The sequence below is a fragment of the Uloborus diversus genome, chromosome 1, assembly GCF_026930045.1.
Source record: "Uloborus diversus isolate 005 chromosome 1, Udiv.v.3.1, whole genome shotgun sequence".
Lineage (NCBI taxonomy): Eukaryota > Metazoa > Arthropoda > Arachnida > Araneae > Uloboridae > Uloborus > Uloborus diversus.
Genome location: NC_072731.1, coordinates 6780776 through 6802592, shown reverse-complemented (window position 1 = coordinate 6802592; position 21817 = coordinate 6780776). Strand labels below are relative to the sequence as shown.

The 21817-nt window shown below is 34.1% G+C and overlaps 1 protein-coding gene across 2 annotated transcripts in view; it reads left to right on the top strand.

The window, feature by feature from the left end:
- The window catches only part of LOC129234407 (uncharacterized), a 37294-nt gene extending 16300 nt beyond the window's left edge, over positions 1 to 20994 (top strand). For both annotated transcript variants that reach the window (XM_054868403.1, XM_054868404.1), the window contains exons 6-8: positions 4583 to 4668; positions 16858 to 16904; positions 20861 to 20994. In XM_054868403.1, coding sequence (XP_054724378.1) covers positions 4583 to 4668; positions 16858 to 16904; positions 20861 to 20914 — 187 coding nt within the window. In that variant the 3' untranslated portion in view covers positions 20915 to 20994. The remainder of the gene's footprint in view (positions 1 to 4582; positions 4669 to 16857; positions 16905 to 20860) is intronic.
- The last annotated feature ends 823 nt before the right edge of the window (positions 20995 to 21817 follow it).

The window sequence follows — 21817 nt, the reverse complement described above, 5'->3', positions numbered from 1 at the left end:
TCATATGACACTTTTCATACCTGCCTGCCTGATTTGAAATGGAATGACTCTTATATAAAATAATAATATATCAATAAAATAAAAATAATAGTAAAGTGCTTAAAATTAAAGTGACTTTTTAGTTAAATTCCAAACTGAGTTTTGCATATCCAAGCACTGGTAAAAACTCAAGCACTACTTTTTTTTTCTTTTCTTTTTTTAAAGCATTGAAGCAGTGAATCTTATGGTGCTGAAACAGAAATTCATACTTTTAAAGAATGTTTCAATTTCAAAATTCCCCCCCCTAAAATCTGTCGCCTAGGCGGCCGCCTAGTTTTCCTACCCCAGGAGCCGGGCCTTTTTGTCCATGTACCAGGTTGTACTGTACTATATCTTAGCGTTACTCAAATGTTCAATTTTAACTGGAATGTGTCGTTGCAGTGTGCATGATGTCATTATACATTATATAGTTAACCGTCAAATAACAATCTGAAAGATAGCAGACTCTGTGGTAGCTAAAGCAAAAATGCATGGCTTCGGGGAACTTCAAAAAATGAATAATAAAACTTTTACTTTTGATTAAAATTAATGATGTCTTTTCAGTAGGGGCCAAAGTTGGGGCCTGGGCTTGTGTAAATCGGTCCCTGGTACCAAGTACTTGGGACAAACCTAACCTGTCATAATGCTATGACTAGGATCTGCGTAGCCTTCACAATGCTTACAGGTTAGGTTTGCCTCTGCTATAGCATATCTATATTGTATTTTGCCAGTTTACTGAGTTATTAGCTTTTGCCAGAATTGACCTTATGGAGGAGGTATTGGTCACAGCAATCCTTACACAGGGGTTCCCTCCCTGAAAGTTGATAACACACCCTCTCAATTGCTATGTAGCACTCTTCAGAACAAAAGCTTCTCAAAATGAGATCAAACACCCTCTCTAACCACCCTACTAAATGTCTCGGTTGCACAGTCTGCAACTTTGAACCCCCTGCCCCGGTTAAAAAAACTATATATCTGAAATAAATATTATAAAGGTACTTTGAATTTTGAAAACTTAGAGTAAGCAATATTTTTTTTTGTTTTGCTTTCATGAAGTTTGAAACAAATTGACTAACCTCATTTCCAGATCAAGAGAGAGAAACATATAATTCCCACTGAACAATACAATAATCCCGTCTGTAACGTTGCACTACGTATCTTATAGTTGTACGTTTGATGATGGTGATGGCATAAGAAATTTTCATTTGTAATTGTAATCACTTAAATTGTAAAAGGAAATATACAGGACCATGGGGGGTGCAAGGATTATAAGCCCACTGATATGCTGCTGGTGCTGTAAGAACAATATGCGAAATCATACTATTCCATTGTGAACTTCATTGGAGTTGAATTCCCTTAGACAAACTAAAGTTGCGCAATAAAATTATTGGGATATTGCATTTAATTTTAGAAGCATGAAAGGGAGTCCAGAACCTTTGAAGGAGTACCCTATTGAAGAAATTCTCCTAATTGCCCATTTTTTCTTCTCAAACATACGGAGTCTTTCTGGAGGAGATATTCAAAGTAGTTTAAGTTTGGAATGGTCAGTTTTTATACCTCCAAGTCCCTGAAGATCCATGCAAAAACATCGCAAAAGCCTGTTGGTTGATTTTTGATTGTGTTGAATTTATTATTTTTTCCCCGTTCCACCGGGTATGCCTATCAACATTAATTTACGTTTCTGGTTCTCATGTACCGATCATGTCTTAATAGAATTTTTTCATTGATTCTTTCCAGTGGTGGCAAACCCAAGTCCCCTGTTGAGTGTCCAATTCATTCACAAATTTTACCTTTAATTTTTATATTGTTTGGCATTGAATGACAATCATAGTATTTCTGCTGACGCTCTCCTTGCAATATACCATCAAAGAGATCATTTTTAAATGTTTGCCATAAAGCAATAGGGTTTAAAACTTAGCATGAAAGTTAAAATAGTTGTAAACAATTATCTGAGTTTAGGAGCGAGTCAGAAAGTTATATGTATTCACAAGGTTAGTTTTCAAGGTATGTCGCCGTTTATAAGACAGAGTTTTTTTATACGCTGTTTGATAAGTTGGCAGGATCTTTAACTGTTAATCGACTTTGTAAATATGTAGGACCATGAAAATGCTCCAAGTGAATTCTAATGTGATCGAATTCAGATTAGCTATTGGAATGAATATTGCATGTTCTACTAACAGGTGAGTATTTTTCAATCCCAGGATGCCTTTTAACGTATTGTACTCGTTTTCTTCGAGAAACTTGTGTTTTTCATAAGCCTCTTTTTTTTTGCAATTTCCTTCTGATAGGATATTTGTGAGCTATATTAGTTTATTACATCTTTTTAAATGCTTAAATACCGTCATCATAAGGAATAGTTCCACAATAAGAATTTTATAAACTAAATGTGCTTAATTGAATGCATACGAAGTTATAACTTTCAGAAACACGAATTATTATCGTCTATTTACTCTACTTGAATTCAAAAATGAATTTTCCCGAAGCGATTCGCATTTACATTTCATTTAACTTGATTTTGAAGTGCAAACGTTATCTGACTCTATATGGTTTTCAATGTCCTAGCAGAAAGCTACATACCCTATCTTCTGCAGCCTAACATACATAAGAAATTGTTGGCGATTCTCCTGATGGCATCAAGATATTTTTATCCTTTACATGTGCCCATCCCTTGGCATTTAGTTCAAAAGAGAACCTTTATTCAATCTGTTATGGCAGATGTGGAGTAATCGCGGTTTGTTTTTACGCATATAGAAACAAACAGTATGAAACATAAACTGGTTGCGAAGAGAAGTTATTAGTTTTAAAAATAGCATTAATATGCATAATTTATAGCCTATATCACTCAGTAAGAGAACACCTTTCATGTAGTGAAAGAATTTTTCAAATAGGTGCAGTGGTTCGGGAGATTACCTTGAACATATAAACACACAAAAATCCGCCCTCTCTCTTTATAATATTAGTATAGATGTTGTTTAGAGAGAGGGGAGAGTATAGAAAGAATTTCCAAAGCCAATGTTATAATTTTGTATGCCATTTCTCTTAAAATATACACACATGGTAAAGTTAACTGTAGAGACATACCGAGTACTCGGTAACTACTCGGTACTCGGTCTACTCGGCCAATTTGCCGAGTACTCGGTACTCGGCCTACTCGGCCAATTTGCCGAGTACTCGGTACTCGGCCAAATTCTGATCAGATACTCGGCCAATACCGAGTAGTTGCAAAAAATTGAATATTGTCCAAGGCAGATACTAAAATTTATAGAAAAAAGAGCAAACATTATATTCTGTAAACATTTACAATTAAAATTTATAAGTCAAATTTCAAATTTTGAGAATAATGAAGTTTGTAATGCTTCAATGGAATAAATCTTTATTTTAATGTCCCCAAAGTTGATAAAAATTATTTATGTAAAATTATGCAAAAAAAAAGTATAAAAAATATGGAATTTTTATGTTAAAATGGATTTTTGTTACAAATAAAAATTAATTATAAAAAATTATGAAAATACCTTTGCTTAAAAAATAAAAGGAAATAAAACAACGTTAAAAGCACAGTGCAGGAACACTGCAGACATGTGTTTTGGCATTGCAAGGAATTCCTTTTTCAATGCACAACATGGGAGCTCGTGTATTTAAAGGCATCCGACAAAAGTCAGATTTTTTTGTCGAATGTCTTAACATTCTTTAGCTCACATGTTATGCACTGAAAAAGACGTTCCTTGTAACGGGGGGGGGGGGGCAGAAACACATGGTCTGCAGTGTTCCTGCACATTTGTTGTATTAAAATTATTTATGTTTTGTGGACTAAAATTATAATTGATTGGTATAAATTTCTTTTAATTCCAACTTGATTAATGATACTTTTTATTTATTTATTTTTAATTATAAAAATAATTTTTTTGTAAAATTTTTGACACAAACAAAATTGTTTATATAATGCGTAAGTTGAATTTTAGCAGGAATTTAGTTTTAAAAACTATTATATGGACAAGGAGTTCTATATTACTATTCCAATAAGTTCAAAATTCATCACATGTGTGTCAGTGGTTCTTCATAAAACATAATTGGTACTTGGTAACTCGGCCGAGTAGTGAAAGGTCGAGTACTCGGTAACTCGGTACTCGGCCGAGTAGTAAAAGGCCGAGTACTCGGTACTCGGCTATTCGGCGAAAGTGCTACTCGGTACGTCTCTAGTTAACTGCTTTTTAGTGAACTTTCGCATAAAAGTAAAGGAAAAAAGAAAGATATATAAAAAAAAGTTTAAACCATTTTCTAAATGCAGCCAATAAATAAATAAATAAATAAATATAAAAAAAATAAATAAAAATGTCTAAAAATAATGAAATTAATATTGAAAAAATTAACAATTGGAAAGGTTTTTTTTTTTTTTTTCTGGGAGAAGAAAAACTTCGTTTTCTTTCATAAATTTAGGCTTTTGGAGGGTCACATTTTCCAGAGGTAAGGAATACATTTTATGGCATGTTCATAGCATTTTGTTGTACCACATTGATTTTAAATATCCTAACAAAACATAATTTTAATAAAGTCATGTATTTTATAGTACTTCTACATTTGAAGATATGATTGATCCTGAGAAACACGCCATAAGTTCAAGAGACATTCCGCAGGAAGATGAAGTAAATGAAGGTAGGCTGCTGAATTCACTATGTTTATTATTCTGCATTATAAGAACATGTTGAGCATTTTGATACCTTTTAATGTTTTATACATTTTTGAAAATATTAAGAATCTAATATGCTATGTGAGTCGGTAAACAATAATCACTCTAGTAATATGCCTTGCAAATTTCGCAATCCTGAAGTGAATTGAGTGAGTTTCACCCTGCCCCTGGAAGGGATTCGTTCAAATATTTGCTGAATTGTTCAGAACATTACAGAACTTATCCTGTTCCCATTTAATGACATAATGCTATAATATGCTTGAATATAAAGTGCCCACTGTCCTGATTTAAGTAGGATTTTCCTGATTTTTTGAAGCTCATCCTGATTCTGTATGTCCTGATTTTCTCCCGAAATTAGAATTATCATCCTGATTTGTCCTGAACCATTGTAAAATTTTCAAATAATCAAATTAAACTGCTTTTGATGGGACATTTCATTGTCTGATTAAAAGCCACAGTTTATTGCAGCATCAATATATACAGGATGTTCTGGTTTAACCTGTAAGACCTTTATTTTCACAACCGTTAGTCCTAGATGCATTCTTCCAATTCCAAAAATGTTCAAAATCAGATGCGGGCTTAAGATATTGAAAGTTTGAAGCAAAAATAAAAATGAGTCAAAAAATACAAAATTTAACTTTTTATATAGGCCCTAGGTCCCCTAACTTATATTTAGGGAAATAATCTCCATTGGAATATAATTCTAACACAAAATTTTTACATTAGTACGATCAATATTCATAGAGATATGAAACTTGGCGTTTTTTGATTTACACCACTTTACACTCGCCATCAGTTACACCTTTTGGGGGAAAATATAGCGGTTAACAAGTGTTTTTAAAATTATATGTGTACATAGAGGGTGGTTTTTCAAATTGTTCAAAGTTTTGTAATGTGTTTTTGGGTATCATGGCAAAACATTTGCATTTACAGTGAAGCACCATTTATACGTTTTTGAAGGGACTGTATGAAAAAAGCGTACAAATGGAAAAAACGTATAATAGGTATAGGTTAATGTGTATTAGATTTTGCAGGGATCAATTTTGAAAACGTATAATTGATAAAAACGTATAAAAGAGAAATGTATAAACGATGCTTCACTATTTAAATGGAAATAAAAAAATATAAATACTTTTTTTTTACTTGGACAACCTGTCATTTTCTGAAAGGGCAATAAGTTCCAATCTCATCTTCTGTATCGTCCCTTAAAACTTTGAACTCGAATATCTCCTTGAGTTTTGGTCGCACAAAAATAAATTTTTTTTATGTTAGTAACACTTTTCGATGAGAATTATTTCTCTAAATATACGTTAGGGGATCTAGGGCCTGTATAAAAAGTTAAATTTTGTAATTTTTGATTCATATTTATTTTTGCTTCAAACTTCCAGTATCTTAACTCCACATCTGATTTTGAACATTTTTGCAATTGGAAGTATGCATCTAGGACTGACAGTTGCTGTAAATTCGATGGCTCGCAAAGGAATAAGCGTGGACTGTATATAACTTTAAGTAACTATTTTATTTTAAGTCAGCAGAAGACTATTAGCACTGTTAACATGAAAACAGAAGACACAGCTAAATTTCACATAACATAATGGTTGAATGACAAAACACATGGCTTGCAATGCTGAAAAAGTTCTTACAGTTTGTTGCCAATCAGTAATAAGAAAAACAATAAATAAATGCAAAGGCTTTGCACAACTATCGGGAGGAAAGTTGGATATTTCATTTAGATCATCAGCATCCCGGGCAGCCTTGAAATATTCAATTTCAAAACACATAAATTTTAATTTGAAGCAGTTATTTGAACATTATCTTGAATAGGAAGTATACAAATATTAGAAATTGATCTTTTAAATAAACCATTGCATGTACACACTATAACCACTCGTACCTTACCATCTTTTCCCGGTATAACATCAGTCACCCGGCCTGTTAACGATTTTAATGGAGGCAAATCAGGATCTTTCAAAAGTACCATCATTCCGACAGTTATGTTGGTTTTATTGAATAACCATTTAGATCGTTGTTGCATATGGCTTAGAAAATTATTTGACCAATTTTTCCAGATACTTTGCGTCATTTTCTGTAATTTTTCCCATTTTTTAAGCGAATTTTCATTCACATCAGTAAGCTGTGGTTCAGGAAGGGCAGTCAATGGCCTATCAATTAAAAAATGGGCTGGGGTTAATATTTCAAAATTTTCAGGATCGGAAGAAAGAGGTGATAGTGGGCTTGAATTTAAGATGGCTTCAATTTGTATAGTAACGGTTAAAAATTCTTCAAAGGTTAATTTAGATGTACCTATGGTTCGTTTCAAGTGGTACTTAAAACTCTGAACTCCTCTTTCCCACATTCCACCAAATGAGGGAGAACGTGGAGGAATGAATTCCCATCTAATTTCTTCACTTGTCAGAAAGTTAGTTAAGCATGGATTATTTTTTGCAAGTTTAATTAAATGTTTAATTTCCGAAGATGTACCCTTGAAATTTGTGGCATTGTCACTGAAAATGGCTGAGCTTTTTCCACGGCGAGAGAAAAAACCGCTTCAAAGTAGCCATAAGAGCATCAGCTGTCAAGTCTGTTACAATTTCAAAGTGAACCGCTTTAGTTACCAAACAGATGAATATTGCAACATGGATTTTTTGATAAGTTCCCTTTCTTTGCCCTTTAAATTTTATTTGAAAGGGGCCACAAAAATCAAGACCCACATTCGTAAATGGGGGACTAGGCTTTATTCTTTCACCTGGAAGTTCTCCCATGATTTGACTCACACTAGAGGGTTTTACTTTAAAGCATCTTACACATTCATGTACAATTTTTCGTGCAGTGTTACGTCCATTTAATGGCCAATAATGTTGTCTAACGGCATTTAGTAGACCCTGCGGACCAACATGTAAATTACATAAATGAAAGTGCAAAAATATGATCTTAGTAAAATTTTCATTTTTAGGCAAAATGAGAGGGTGTTTCTGATCATAGGCAAGATCAGAATTGGACAATCATCCTCCAACTCTTAATAAACCATTTTGGTCTAGAAAAGGGTTAAGAAACCTTAATGGACAATTTGGCTGTACTGGAAGTGATTTCTTTAAAGCTTTAATTTCTGCAGGAAAATTCTTACCTTGAAAATGTTTGATTAAAGCATATTTAGCATCTTTAAATTCTTTAGTAGACAGAGCTCCACTTAACTTACTTACATTTCTACAATTATTTACAAACCTAAAAATAAATGCTACAATACGAATTATTCTTACAAAATTATTGGACAAATTTACAATATTATCAAAGAAATCACATTCATTACTTGAAATTAAACTAGGAGAAGTGTTAACCTTAAACTCTTGTTTGAATGGTTTTTCAAAATTTTCATCGAAACTGATGTCATCATTTTTGAGCATTGATGAAACATCCGGACCATTAAACCACAGTTGACAGTCAAGTAAAGATGAAGCGTCTAAACCACGTGACAAAACATCAGCGGGATTAAGTTCAGATCGAATGAATTTCCACTTGCAGTTTGCAGATAGCTCTTGAATTTTACTTACTCTATTTGCAACAAAAGTTTTGAGCAAGTGCGGTGATGTCTTTATCCAGTTTAGAGCGATCATTGAATCCGACCAGAGATTTATTTCGGCTATTTGGATCTTGAAAGACTGGATTACTTTGCGCATAAGTTTCACTAAGAGCAGACAGGCGGATAATTCTAACCTAGGAATGGTTAGAGTTTTGATAGGAGCAACTCTCGATTTGCTACAAAGAAGTCGGCTGGAAATTTCACCGGTTTCTGAGTAAACTTGTGTGTATATCACTGCACCAAATCCTTTTTCAGATGCATCACAAAAACCATTGAGGGCAATTATTTTATAATTTGGAGTTGATACGAATCTTGGTATTTTCAAAAATCCAATAGTAGGGAGCTGTTCAATAAATGAGAGCCATTCTTGCAGAGCAAGAGTTGGCAAAGGATCCTGCCAGTCTAGCTGAAGGAACCAAAGCTTTTGCATAAAAAACTTGGCTTTGCTGATGAGGGGTCCCAATAATCCAAGTGGGTCGAAAAGACGAGGTATTTGTGAAAGAACATCACGCTTTGTAGGCTTTGTTTTTGTTGCTATAGAAACCTTGAAACAAAAGGCATCACTAGAATTGTTCCGTAACACTCCTAGAGTTTTCACTGTTGCTTCAGACTCCTTGTCGAATGAGAAAACTTCCAAGCCATAAGGTACGTTGGAGCTGCACCACTTATGAAGCGTCATGCCTCCCCGTTGAAGTAGCTCAACTAAATCATTTTGAAGTGTCCTAAGCTCTTGTTCGTTAGAAGCGCCAGACAAGCAGTCGTCCATGTAAAAGTCGTGCAAAAGGACGTCAGACGCAAGAGGAAATTCCTTTTGCTCGTCTAATGCTAATTGCTTTAGCATTCGTGTTGCTAAGAAGCTTGCAGGAGCAGTTCCATACGTAACAGTTTTTAAACTAAAAACTGATACAGGTTCACTAATATCTTGCTTCCAGAGTATTTTTTGAAAGTGAGTTTGATCAGGGTTGATTTCAATTTGACGAAATATTTTGTTAATATCAGCGGTAAATGCAAACCGGTGCTTCCGAAAGCGTAGCATTATAGCTAAGAGATCATCTTGAATAACACCTCCTTTATAAAGAACATCGTTCAAAGAGATATTTAAATTGCTTTTCTGACTTGCACTGAAGACTACGCGAAGTTTAGTTGAAACACTTTCAGGACGCAGTACCCCATGATGAGTAAGAAAATATTCTGAATCGTAGATATCCTGAGAATCAACAATTTTTTCCATGTGACCCAAAGTTTGATATTCGTCTAGAAATTCAGTATACATGGCTTTTAATTGAGGATCGCATTCGAGAGTTCGCCATAATTTATCGAGTCTCTTGGAAGCAATTTGCTTTGAGTTGCCTAAATTTATTGTGTTTATATCCGATTTGAAGGGTAACGAAACCACATAACGACCATCGGGTTTTCTGTAATGAGTTTTCGTGAAGTAATCTTCACAATACTTAAGCTCATCACTTATAGGCTTTTCACTATCTGGAACATGTTCTATATTCCAAAATGATTTTAAAGTGTTATCTAAAGAGACCATACTTTTAGTTAGAAAACAGTGATTGTCTTGATTGGGGTTTTCATTTGAATTTGGAATGGAACCACTAACAATGTGACCAAAAACTGTTTCTTGCAAAAGTAAATTACTTCCCTGAATTTTAACTTTATTTGGCATTAAAATATCAAAGAAAAATTCACAGCCTATCAAGCAATCAATTTCCGAGCAATTACACCAGTTAGGATCAGCAAGTGTAATATTAGAAGGAATATTTAAATAACGAATGTCAATTCTTTTCGAAGGATGACATTTAATAATTTCTGAAGTAATTAAAAAATCAACATTTTGTTTGAAACTGCCTAGGAGGTTAGAAACTTGAGCAGTAACGAAATGTGACACTTTAGAAAATGAATTATTAATACCAGTAATTTGAACATTTATTTTTTTCTTGACTAATCCTAGACCGTCGGCAATCTTTTTAGATATTGAGTTTTCAGAAGCTGAGTCTAAAGTACATCTAACTGGAATTTTCTCGCCATGTTTATCAGCAATGAATATTACGCACGAGTTAATTAAACCACTACTTTTTGTTTTCGTAGTTGAAATAAGCGAGTTCGTAACTGAAGGTTCATTGACGGAATTTTTTTTCCACAGCTGAAGTAAACGAGTTCGTAACTGCAGATTCATTGAATGAATTTCTTTCGTCTTCCCTTGGCGCAAACATTTTTCGATTCTCATTTGAAAACCAGCAAAGAAGTGACGAATGTAACGCGTTTTTATTTTGCGAAAGGCACTTTGAGCAGCGAAATTCAGATCTATAATTTGAATCAGTGGTATGATTCAAGCATCGATGACATATATTATGCTCGTTCACAAATTCAATACGCTCCGATAAAGACTTAGATTTGAATTTAGAACAGCGGTATAATTTGTGGATTTGTGCATACTCACAAGGATTATTTTTTCCTTTTGTTACAAGCGATTTGGATTTGCTATCGAAATTCGGTTTTTTCTTGTTGGGAAATGGTTGTTTACTAGTTGAAGAACAATTTTTTATCCCATCTAAAATTCTAGCTCGTTCTTCTAAAAATTCTAGAAATTTATCAAAAGTGGGAATTTCCGTAGATTTGTTTGACATTTCAAATATTTTCTTGGATTCTCGATCTAATTTCTGACTTCATACGTTCAATAAAAATGCATCAAATAAATTATTTCTATCGAAGCCCAAATTTTGAAGTGAGCGAAGATGTCTTTTTACATTGTCAACAAGCAATCTTAATTGGTAGGAGTTCTCATGAACATTTTCAAAATTAATTAAACTAGTTATATGTGCATCAACAATAGCACGTTTGTTCTCATAACGACTATCTAGAGCTTTAAATAGCGAATCGTAGGTATCTTGGGGACTTTCAATAAGCTTAGCATCGGCTTTTAAAGAAGCCCTCAAATAACACAATTTTTGAGTATCGTTTAAAGCATTATTTTCTCCTATAACGGTAGTGAATTGAGTTTTAAACTTCTGATAATCTTCATATTTACCATGAAATGTTGGTAAAGGAAGGTCAGGAATTTTCATATTAGCTTCAATGTTTCCATTTTTAACTTCTTCATTATTCAATTTAGAAAGTAAAATTTTATATTTTACCTCCAGTTCTTCAAGTTCTTCAGCGATAGCTTCCGCTAAAGTTAGGTTATCTTTGATATCCACGGAATCAGGAAGGTTGCAATATCTGTCGATTAATTCTGTAGCAACGGTTTTTTGCAGAATACACAGCTCCCAATTTAGTTCCAATAATAACCAAGTCTTGGTATTTGTCTTCTGTTGGCTCAAAGCTTTGAATAAATGAGGCAATTTTGCCGATTTTGGTTCTAAGTACACCTCGTTTGCGATTGAGTGTGTACAGTTCCATTTTGAAAACGAGCAAGTATCCGGCTGCGAAGGACCATGTAAATTCGATGGCTCGCAAAGGAATAAGCGTGGAGTGTATAATTTTAAGTAACTATTTTATTTTAAGTCAGCAGAAGACTATTAGCACTGTGAACATGAAAACAGAAGACACAGCTAAATTTCACATAATATAATGGTTGAATGACGAAACACATGGCTTGCAATGCTGAAAAAGTTCTTACAGTTCGTTGCCAATCAGTAATAAGAAAAACAATAAATAAATGCAAAGGCTTTGCACAATTATCGGGAGGAAAGTTGGATATTTCATTTAGATCATCAACAGTTGCGAAAATAGAAGTCTTGCAGGTTAAACCGGAACACCCTGTATATTTTTCTGGCACTTGGCTTAAGACTGCAACCAATATTAATGTATATTTGAATCTTTTCTGATAGTTTTATTAATCTTTCCATGTGCTGTCAAAGTATGTCTTAATTATTTTATGTCTGGGTAATAAGGCTGGGCAATATCAGAATTTTGAATACCGCGATATATTGCTCTCCAAATACCGATATTATCAATATATTTAGGTGGTTAAATTCAACATTTTATTGCTGCAAAGCACATAAAAATGCAATGTCTATTACATATGTTGGTATCTGCAACAGAGGAAAGCTAGAGGCCATCTTGGTGAATAAATATTTCAGCAATTTATTAATATAATAATAGCTGCAACAAGGATGCTCATGTGCTCAACCCCTGTGTGTGCAGGGGTGGGGGATCTTAGGCCGATTATACCACAGAAACTTTTGGAGAAACTACTTTAGAAGTCTTTTATTAGTCTTTTTATTAGTGGGTTGCAATTCTTGAGGGAAAAGGAGGGCTTGTTTAGATTGAGGGGTGCAATTGCAGTTGGGGCAAATGAGCAACCCTAGTTACATCATCTGCATTTTAAGATCTGCAACAGAGAAACGCCATCGGACATTTTGATGAGTAAATATTCATTTGATTTATTCGAATAATAATAAATAGCTAAAGCAAATGTGCCCATTGGGGGGAGGGGGGTCTTGATGCTGAGTATACCATTGAAATTATCAGAGAAGTTGCTTTGAAAGAAGTTTAGTCTCTTCAATAGAAAGTCGCATTTTGGGGAAAGTGAGATAAATTTGAGGATGCCATCACACTTGGCGAGGGGGGGAGGACAATTCTAGCTATATTGTCAGTTTATTAACATCTACACCAGAAAAAAGTCATTGAACATCTTGGAAGGTAAATATTTCAGCTATTTATGCGAGGAATAATTCCAAAAGCATTATATAAGAACAATAATAGCCCTAGTAATGCAGTAAAGTCATCAAACATCTTGATAAGCAAATATTCCAGCAATTTAGTGGAATAATAATTTCTAGAGCAGGGTACACATTCACACATTCGGTGGCCGGGGGGGGGGGGGGAGGTTGAAGTTGGACTACACCATTGAAATTATCAGAGAACTTAGTTCAAAAGAATTTTAGTCTCAAACGTAGGCAGTCTAGTTTTTTTTTTTTTTTTGGGGGGGGGGGCATGTTCGGTAAAATTAAAAATAAGGGGGGGGGGCATCACACTTATTGGGGATTGGCAACCCTAGCATTATTATTTATACATTAAGATTAGCAATAGATAAAAGCCTGCGGAAATCTTGAAATGTAAATATTCCAGCAATTTGTTCTAATAATAGCTAAAACTAGGTCCATTTGAAAAGGGGGGGGGGCATTAGGCTGAGTATACCACTGAAACTATCAGAGAAATTATTTTTAAAGGATTTTAGCCTCTTCTATAGGGAGCCTGTGTTTTTTTGGGGGGGGGAGGAGACGCTTGGGGGGGGGAGATTGAGGGGTGCCATCGCACTTGGAGGGATGGGCTTCCCTAACTTTTTTTTGTATGTTGAGATCTGCAATAGAGGAAGCCCATGAGCTGGGGGGCATGAGGCAGACTATATAATTGAAATATCAGAGACGTTATTGTAAAAGGATTTAGTCCCTTTAATGCAGAATCCATTTTTTGGCGGGGGGCTGGTAAAATTGAGAGGGTGAAACACATTTAGGAAGAATTGGTACCCCTAGCTATATGATCAGCAGTATAGAAAAATCATCAGAAAACTTGATCCGTAAATATTTCACTAATTTATTCTAATAATAATAATTGCTAAAGTAGGGGTGCCCGTACGGGGGGGGGGGGGGGGGGGGGAATGAAACAAACTTTACCACTGAATATTTTAAACGAATTTTAGTCCCTTTAATGAGAGGTTGCGCTTCTTTTTTTTTGGGTGGAGGGGGGACTTGGACATCAATTGATCTGCAATTGATAAAAGCCCTCGGTAAGTAATATTCCAGTAATTTTTTATGATAATATTCGCTACAACAACTCTCCCCTTGATCATGTGGTGAGGGGGGGCCGTAGCACAGACCAAATTGTTGAAATTATGCAAAGGGAATTTGAAAAATTTCAAGTTTTTTTGAAACAGACCTCATTATTAGGGAATCACATTTTTAGGGGAGAGAGAGGTGCCTTGAAAATTTTTGAGAGGGGGGGAGGGGAATCGCACCCATATTTAATAAATCATCTGCACATTTAAATTTTCTTCCTTTACACAATTTGCAAAATCCAAGTTCAGAAATGCAAGTTTAGTTTTGGCTTTGTACAAAAAAATCGATGTTTCCCAGAAAAACAAATACTAATATATGCTACACCAATACTGCAACCTATGTTTAATAAGTCATATCAAATAAAATATTGAATCTTGAATGGAAAAGATACAACTCCGGTAGTGCTGATACCATTTCAAAAGAAAACACAATCGGTATTTCATTGAAAGCAAACCCGCAACTGTCAATATTGAAAGACATGCAAGTGGTTTTACTTCTCTAAGACCAAAACAAATATTCGGAGTTCTCAGTCTGTCAGAGTAGTCATATAATCAAACAAACGTCACTTGAATTATATCCAAATGCAACAAGTATGTTCTCTTATGGCAACCCTAGCTTCAAATGGCGTGGTGAAGCGTTCCACAAAGCGTTCATAGCGCCAAAATTGGCGAGATACAATTTTTTTGTTCTGCAAAGCATGAAAATACCCAATCTTTGCTCATAATCAGAACAACGGAAAAAGAGATGAAAAATCAGTCAAACTTCTGGGAAATCTGGAAGAGTTAGCAGATGTGATCCACGCATTAAGCATAAAGAAATTATGAATAAATTTGCATTTTCAAGTCATCTTTTCAATTAGTTCTTAGTTAGCTCCGGTCCGACGATATATCAAACAGATTGAATCCTGACTATTGTTGCTGCGGTAATAAATATATATCGATAGATTACAGTATATCGCCCAGCCCTACTGGGTAACCATTAGTTATCCTTTAATATTTTAGATTATATTTATTTGGAAAGATGAAGATATTTTTGTAGTGGTTGTATTTTATTTTGATGTCTTCATTTTTAACAAAGTTTTCTCTAGTCTGTGCACACCTTTAATTTTCTTGTTTCAGTTTGTTAGTACAGTGAAACTTCTGTGAGTGATCACCTCCCTTAACAACCAATTTCCTAAGGCACCAGTCCCCCCCCCCCCCCCCCCCACCTAACTGCTCAATGTTAAAAATCATCTATAAGAGACCATCAAAATTCTTCACAAGAACTTGTACAACTCAATACCAATGAATGTCATTTTTTCTTAAGAAAGTGGAAAGAAACCAGAATAAAGGGATAAATCTATTATTCTGAGAGATTTCTTTTGAGCTCAGTGCCTTGTCTGTTTAGAGCCTCAGTAGAGCACCAAAAATCCTCCAAACTAAAATCTGCAGAAGTCAAAAATTCACCAATATATTTTATTTTCTTTTTTTTAACCGATAAAAATTAAATATCTAGCATTTTGAGAGAAACAAAGCTATGTCACTGAACAAGACTAAATAGCTATTTGGGTCATTCCAAGAATGAGCAGACATTTTGTCTCGCACTTGACATATCTATATTTTGTTTAAAAAGTGTAATAAGCCAATTTTTTTCCTAAAAAATCACACGTGTATGTGTGGTTTCTTTGGCAAAAAATCTTAGTTTGTTAACTTTAAAAATATTCATTTGGGGTAAAATATAGAGTTTTCATGTGTGGAGCAAAATATCTGATTTCCTTTGTAAATGGCCCGCTACTTGTATCTTTTTGAAATTGTCACTAGAAAGTAATTAGTAGGAAAGCAAAGTATATCTGAAAAAGAATTTCAACAACAGAATCAAAAGATATCACTTGCTTGGAATAAGAGTGAATATAAAATTTTTATTCTTATTTTTTTTTCGCTTAAAGGCCTTCAAAGGACATTATCTTCTCTGGAAAATAATGACAGATTTGTTCTAATATGGAGAGCACTATAATTCACTGGAGAGCAGAGCAAACTTATTTTTCTTAATGCAAATTGCCTGAAGAGTTTAACTTCAAACGCTTCTCCTGTAAAATTTCATTTCTTCTTATTATGGCACTCTTCTTCCAAATGAGCGATATATTGTTAGAATCAAGAACTCTGAAGCAAATGTCCAAAAGTATGTCTCACACATGACAGGTAAACTTCATTAAAAAAAAAAACCCATTAAAAATTAAATTAGAAAAAAAATTTTGCTTAGCGAATCACATAAGTCAAGTATTTTCATTGGTCAACAAACTTTTAACTGCCAGCCCTTATTAATTTGTGTATAGATGAAATAAAATTGAGTCCAAATTGTCCTATACTTGATTGTGAGCAACTACACTTTGTGGAAATTTTGCCAACAAAGTCGAAATATTCCTTAATATAGATCCATTCCTTAATGTAGATCATTATATAATGGTCTATATTAAGGAACTGTGACTGTGTCTATTGTGGAGGGTTAACTAAAGGAAACAACGCTTTTTGTACGGGACTGACTGAAAACTTGATTCTACCCTAACAAATTTTTAGTTGTATATTATTATTATTATTATTTTTTTTATTACTAGTGTAGTGTTCGAATTTCAAACATTTCCCCAATAGTAGAAATAAAGGGTTCACTTTTCCTAAAATATGAAAAGCTATTTTGTACGTATTTTATATATGTTTTATTCATACAATTGTAGTTTTTAATAAATATTTTTAGAACTTGCAACTTTTAAATGTTTTATATTGTATGATAAGGTCTTTCTTATCGTAACTTTCTTTCAGCAACAACGCCCGTGACACCTGTCCTTAACATACGAAAGCCAGATGAAGTAAGTGAATAAATTTCAGCTGTATACTCATAGCTGGCTAACAGCCAGGGATGGTGGGTATATTGGGAGACAGAAACATAATGTTTTTTTTTGAGCAATCACGATTGCTTATTGCTCTCACTTGACTGTTTTGATGTGCTATCATTTTATTTTCCCGCCAACACCCTCTGCAGCCTCACTGTTGACCGACCGCCTCACGATGCTGCTCCTATAGCGAAAACCGTCTCCAGGTTGCATCCATATGCTACACACAAGCGCATACATACACAACTACACATACATGCATGCACACACAAACACACACATATATATGTTGCATCTTATAGCAACTCAACCATTGGGCGGATTTATGGGGGGTCAGAAGGGAGCAATGCCCCCCCCCCCAGTTTTGGGAGGACCTTATGTATTAACAACACATCTTCCAAAAATTTAAAAAAAAAAAATCATTATTTTTTCGTTTATTGAATAGTTCAGAAGAGCATGGGTGGATTTATAGGGAGGGGGGCAAAGGGGACAATGCTCCCCAGTTTTGGGAGGAGTTTATATAGTAACAACTTATCTTCCAAAATCTTTATAACAAAAAAAAAAAAAAAAAAAATCATGATTTTTTCTTTTTTGAATAGGAAATTAAAGTTTATTTTTTCTTTTAAACTTAAAATAGCCGTTTCTTACAAAGTTTGAACAATACTGTACAAGTGTATAATCTACTACTCAATTTCAGAGGCTGGAAAGTGCAAATTATTGATAGGTTCTAAAATCCCTGAAAAGAATTGGCACAGTATAGCTTACAAGGACTCTTGAACCAAAAACCCAATCTAACCAACCAAACCTTGAAAATAATTAGACAAGTCTTTGAAACTCCCAAGCAAAGTGGGCTTCAATTTTATTTCTTATCAAATGTATAAATTAAGAATTGTTCAAATGGGTAGTATGTTGCTCTCTTGATACCTATTCTCTAAATCAGTGCACCATTTCTTTTAAAGTATTAACTTGCATCACAAAGCACTTTTAAAGCGTAAAACTTAGAAAAAAATTATTTGCCTATTATTTCCAATTAACCCTTATAAGACTTCAAAATGCAGAATTTTATATCCATTTTAGATAATTTCCTCCGGGAGAGTAACCCCCCGGACCCCCTAAAACAGGAGATATTCTATATCCCACTTAAAAGGGAGCACTGCGTTACTCTCTTAATACCAGCCCCCCTCTCTTTTAAGGTCAATTTAAAAAGGACAGCTTGATTACACACAGTAATGAAAACGACACATAAAAAAGTAATGAATGGCCTTAGGCATCACAGAAAACAGACAAAAACATGGGAGGGGGAGGGAGGGCAATTAAAAATGTTGCTCCAAAAAAAAAAAAATCCTGCCCCCCCCCCCCCCAGGAACTCAGTCCTAAATCCGCCTATGAACTCAACTCAGTCACTCTTTTAACTGTTGCTATTTTAAATTATCGTCTACACTGCTTTCAGCAGAAAGATCCTCAACCCTTGAGGCCTGACGTCACGTCCGCCGATGGGCGAAATACGTGATTGACTGTTGGGGTGTTTAGTCACTGGGGATTTCTACACCCTCACCGGGTATTTACATCTTTTAAAACCGGGAATCTATTTCTCTGGGATAGTTTGAATTCACAGGTAAGTTTTAAACAATTTAAAATACAATCAAGCTTTTACAAATCTCTCCAAGAACCAAAATAATGGCTTTTGCCAACACTTTCTTGCTGAAAAACTTATTATCACTGCTTTATTATCTATTTATTTTAAATTTTATTTAAAAATTAATTCCTTATTATTGACAAATTGTACAAACTCAGTGCTTTATCTGCAGTATGTGTTTTTATTGCAGCGTTTCTATTGGATTTTAAATGTTGGCTGGGTAACAAAAACATCAAAATTCTTTAAATTTGCAAGTGTCACTCTATGTGTAACGTATTTTGTAAGTGTCAAAAAATATGAATTTCACGCATATGAATATCTATATGGGGTGAAGTTATGTAATGTACAGACCAGATTTTTTTTCCCCTTCATTTAATAGAGACATCACCTTCTACATTTGTTCATGTTACATCCTTAAAGTAGCATTCCCTCATATGAACAACCTATATTGTAACAAAAATATATGGATGTATGAATGAAATCAAATTTGATTGATCATATAGATTTCACAAATGTTGGTAAAACCCTCTCCGAAACAAAATTCTGCTAACGGCCTTGATACACATACAGTAAGAAAACATCAAGACTTGTTTGCTTGATAAATTAAGATTGTTTGCTTGTAAGTCTATTTCAATTTGTGACTGGCTAATACCTTCATTATACCAGGGGTCTTCAACCTTTTCCACTCAAGGGCCACACTGTACATTTTGGGCAGAGAGGCGGACTAACTAGTGGCACAATTTGAAAATAGTTTTAGTTAAGGGGGGGGGGGGGAGCACTCTAAGAAAACTTTTTCTCATTTGATAAAGAAGGGGATCGGAGGCTTCTACCCTGGAAATTTTTTGAAACTGTTGTTTTAAAAACGCAGCTTTAGATAGTGTTTTGTGATCTTAGGGGGTAAGAAAGATAATGAGGGCTCAGCGGGGAAATTGAAGTCTTAAAAAGTGAGTATAAGCCATTTTTGGCATTAGGGTGAGAGATGAAGCTTAGAGACTGTCTTCAATCAATGTTTTGAAAAAGAAATCGGAAATCAATTCCTCCTCCCCACTCAAATTTTTTGAAAATTTTTAAGCTTTGAAAACACAATCCTAGACAAACTTTGGAGGATGTTACGGGAAGTGGGTTCTGAAGATCTCCCCTGGAAAGTTTTTGTAATTAAAGTCCTAAAAACTTAATCAAATATTCTAAGATATTGGAAAAAGAGGTTCAGAGGCTATCCCACTTGGATGTTTTGTAATTAGTTTTAAGACCCTTATTTTTCAATGATTTGAAAGGGAGGCACTTGCTCATTTTTTTTTATTTATTTTTTTTTAATGGAAGTGTCAAACACACGCTTGTTAGAACAAATTTGGTATTGTTAAAGGCTCGGAATTTGTTTTGTTTTTGAAGCTCCAAAAACGAAATTTTAAACAATTTTATATGTTTTTAGATGTTTAGGGGTCTCTCTCTTGAAAATTTTGGGAAAGTGAAGCTCTGGAAACAAAATTTGACACGGTCTGTTATGAATTGGGAGGAGGGAGGGTGCTTCAGAGACGCATTTGAAGACTTTCTTATAATCAAACAAACTAGAAAAAAGAAAAAGAAAGAGGACAAAATGTAAAAAAATAGGATGCAGGGAGGGGGGGATTAGCTGACCAATAAGCTTGTAACTATTGAACATTTTTAATTTAAAGATTTCTTTTCAAAAGAAATTAAGATTTTTCCTTAACATTATTTTTCTTATTAAAATTGTTTTGCTTTCCCAAGATGCGGTCTTCTCCATTCTTCAATAATAAAGTATGTTTTTGAAAAATATTCAATTTAGCATTTTGTGGAGGGGCCAGAGACCCTGTGGACCTCGCCTCTGTATCAGTGAGGCCATCAATCCAACAATATTTCAGTTCATGTCGTATAAATTAGCACGTCCTCCACACATATTTTTTTTCTTATATTAAGCATTCAGTGTTGGTTTTCGAGATTTCCTGGGCTTAGTTCTCTTTAATAACGCCTAAAAAAGAAATATTATTTGCAATTTTTAAAATTGTCTTTTTTTTCAGTTTGTAAGCTTTCCACCGGCCAGACGAAATCTGTTCGCTGGCCGGAGGTGACCTGTGGGATGCGGGCCATAGGTTGGAGACCCCTGCATTACAACAAACTGCTTAAGGTTTTTAGGATAAGTGGGTCTCTCCTCATTGGTATGGAGATCCTCTAAGATATTTTGTGGGGAAACACTAGTATAGATAAAATTGACTATTTCATTTGGATGTTTTCATATTGGAATATAAAGTCTAATTTTGATGTTTTTTCCCTCCCATAGGATTATGTTTGTTCTGCAAGAAAGGATTACTTTTTTACAACTCCAATTTTGTGAAATGTTTTCATTTTTATTATGTTTGCAATTTTGTGTTTATGCTGTTAATAATAGTGTTTTGTAAATAAAAGTTTATTACCATTCAGTTAACTTGTTTTATGAACGTATTTAAAAAGTTGATGGCATACTGAGCATTTACAGGGAAAATCTTCGACTAACAAAACAGGTTAGAGTAAAAAAAAATCTCAAATCTATTTTACCTTTCATGATTTTGCTACCATAACTCTTTTACAGTAAAAGTGCTCTAGAACTTTTGTAATGGTTTGTGACCTGAGTTATTGCAAAAGCAACAGAGATGTAACAAATAGGTATCATTCAATAAGAAAGTAAAAGACAAAAATATGTGATAGATTAAAAAAACTGATTATATCCTACATAACCTCAGCTATCAGAAAATTTTGATACACAGTTCAACCTTCTTTTTTTTTTTTTTTCATTTTCAGAAGCTTCATTACCAAGTAAAAATTTCATAAAAGGAAAACGAAAAACAAAAAAAAAAAAAAACCTTGCTAAAATGATACTGTATTTTAAATGTTTTGTTGAAAACATGATCACAGAGTTATGTTAAATGTAACCTGAGTCTGAGTATCTTGAATAATCCGCTAATCAGAGGATAATCCACAGCAATTATTAATCATCCTGGCAAGGAAAAAAACTGGTAAGACTGGGAAAAAAATATATTGTATGCAAAACTATCAAACTTAAAGCATAAATCATCCTTGGCTCCTGAATTGAATAATCAAAATTTCAGCTAATAATTCGGTGGAAAGTGCTCCTCTGTCAGTATTTTTTGTTTACTTTTTTCATTTAGGTCGCTTATTTTTTATGACATCAATAAATAATGAAAACAGAAGTGCAAAAATAATTCTGTACATACATATAAGCCTCAGAGCAACAGTAGGA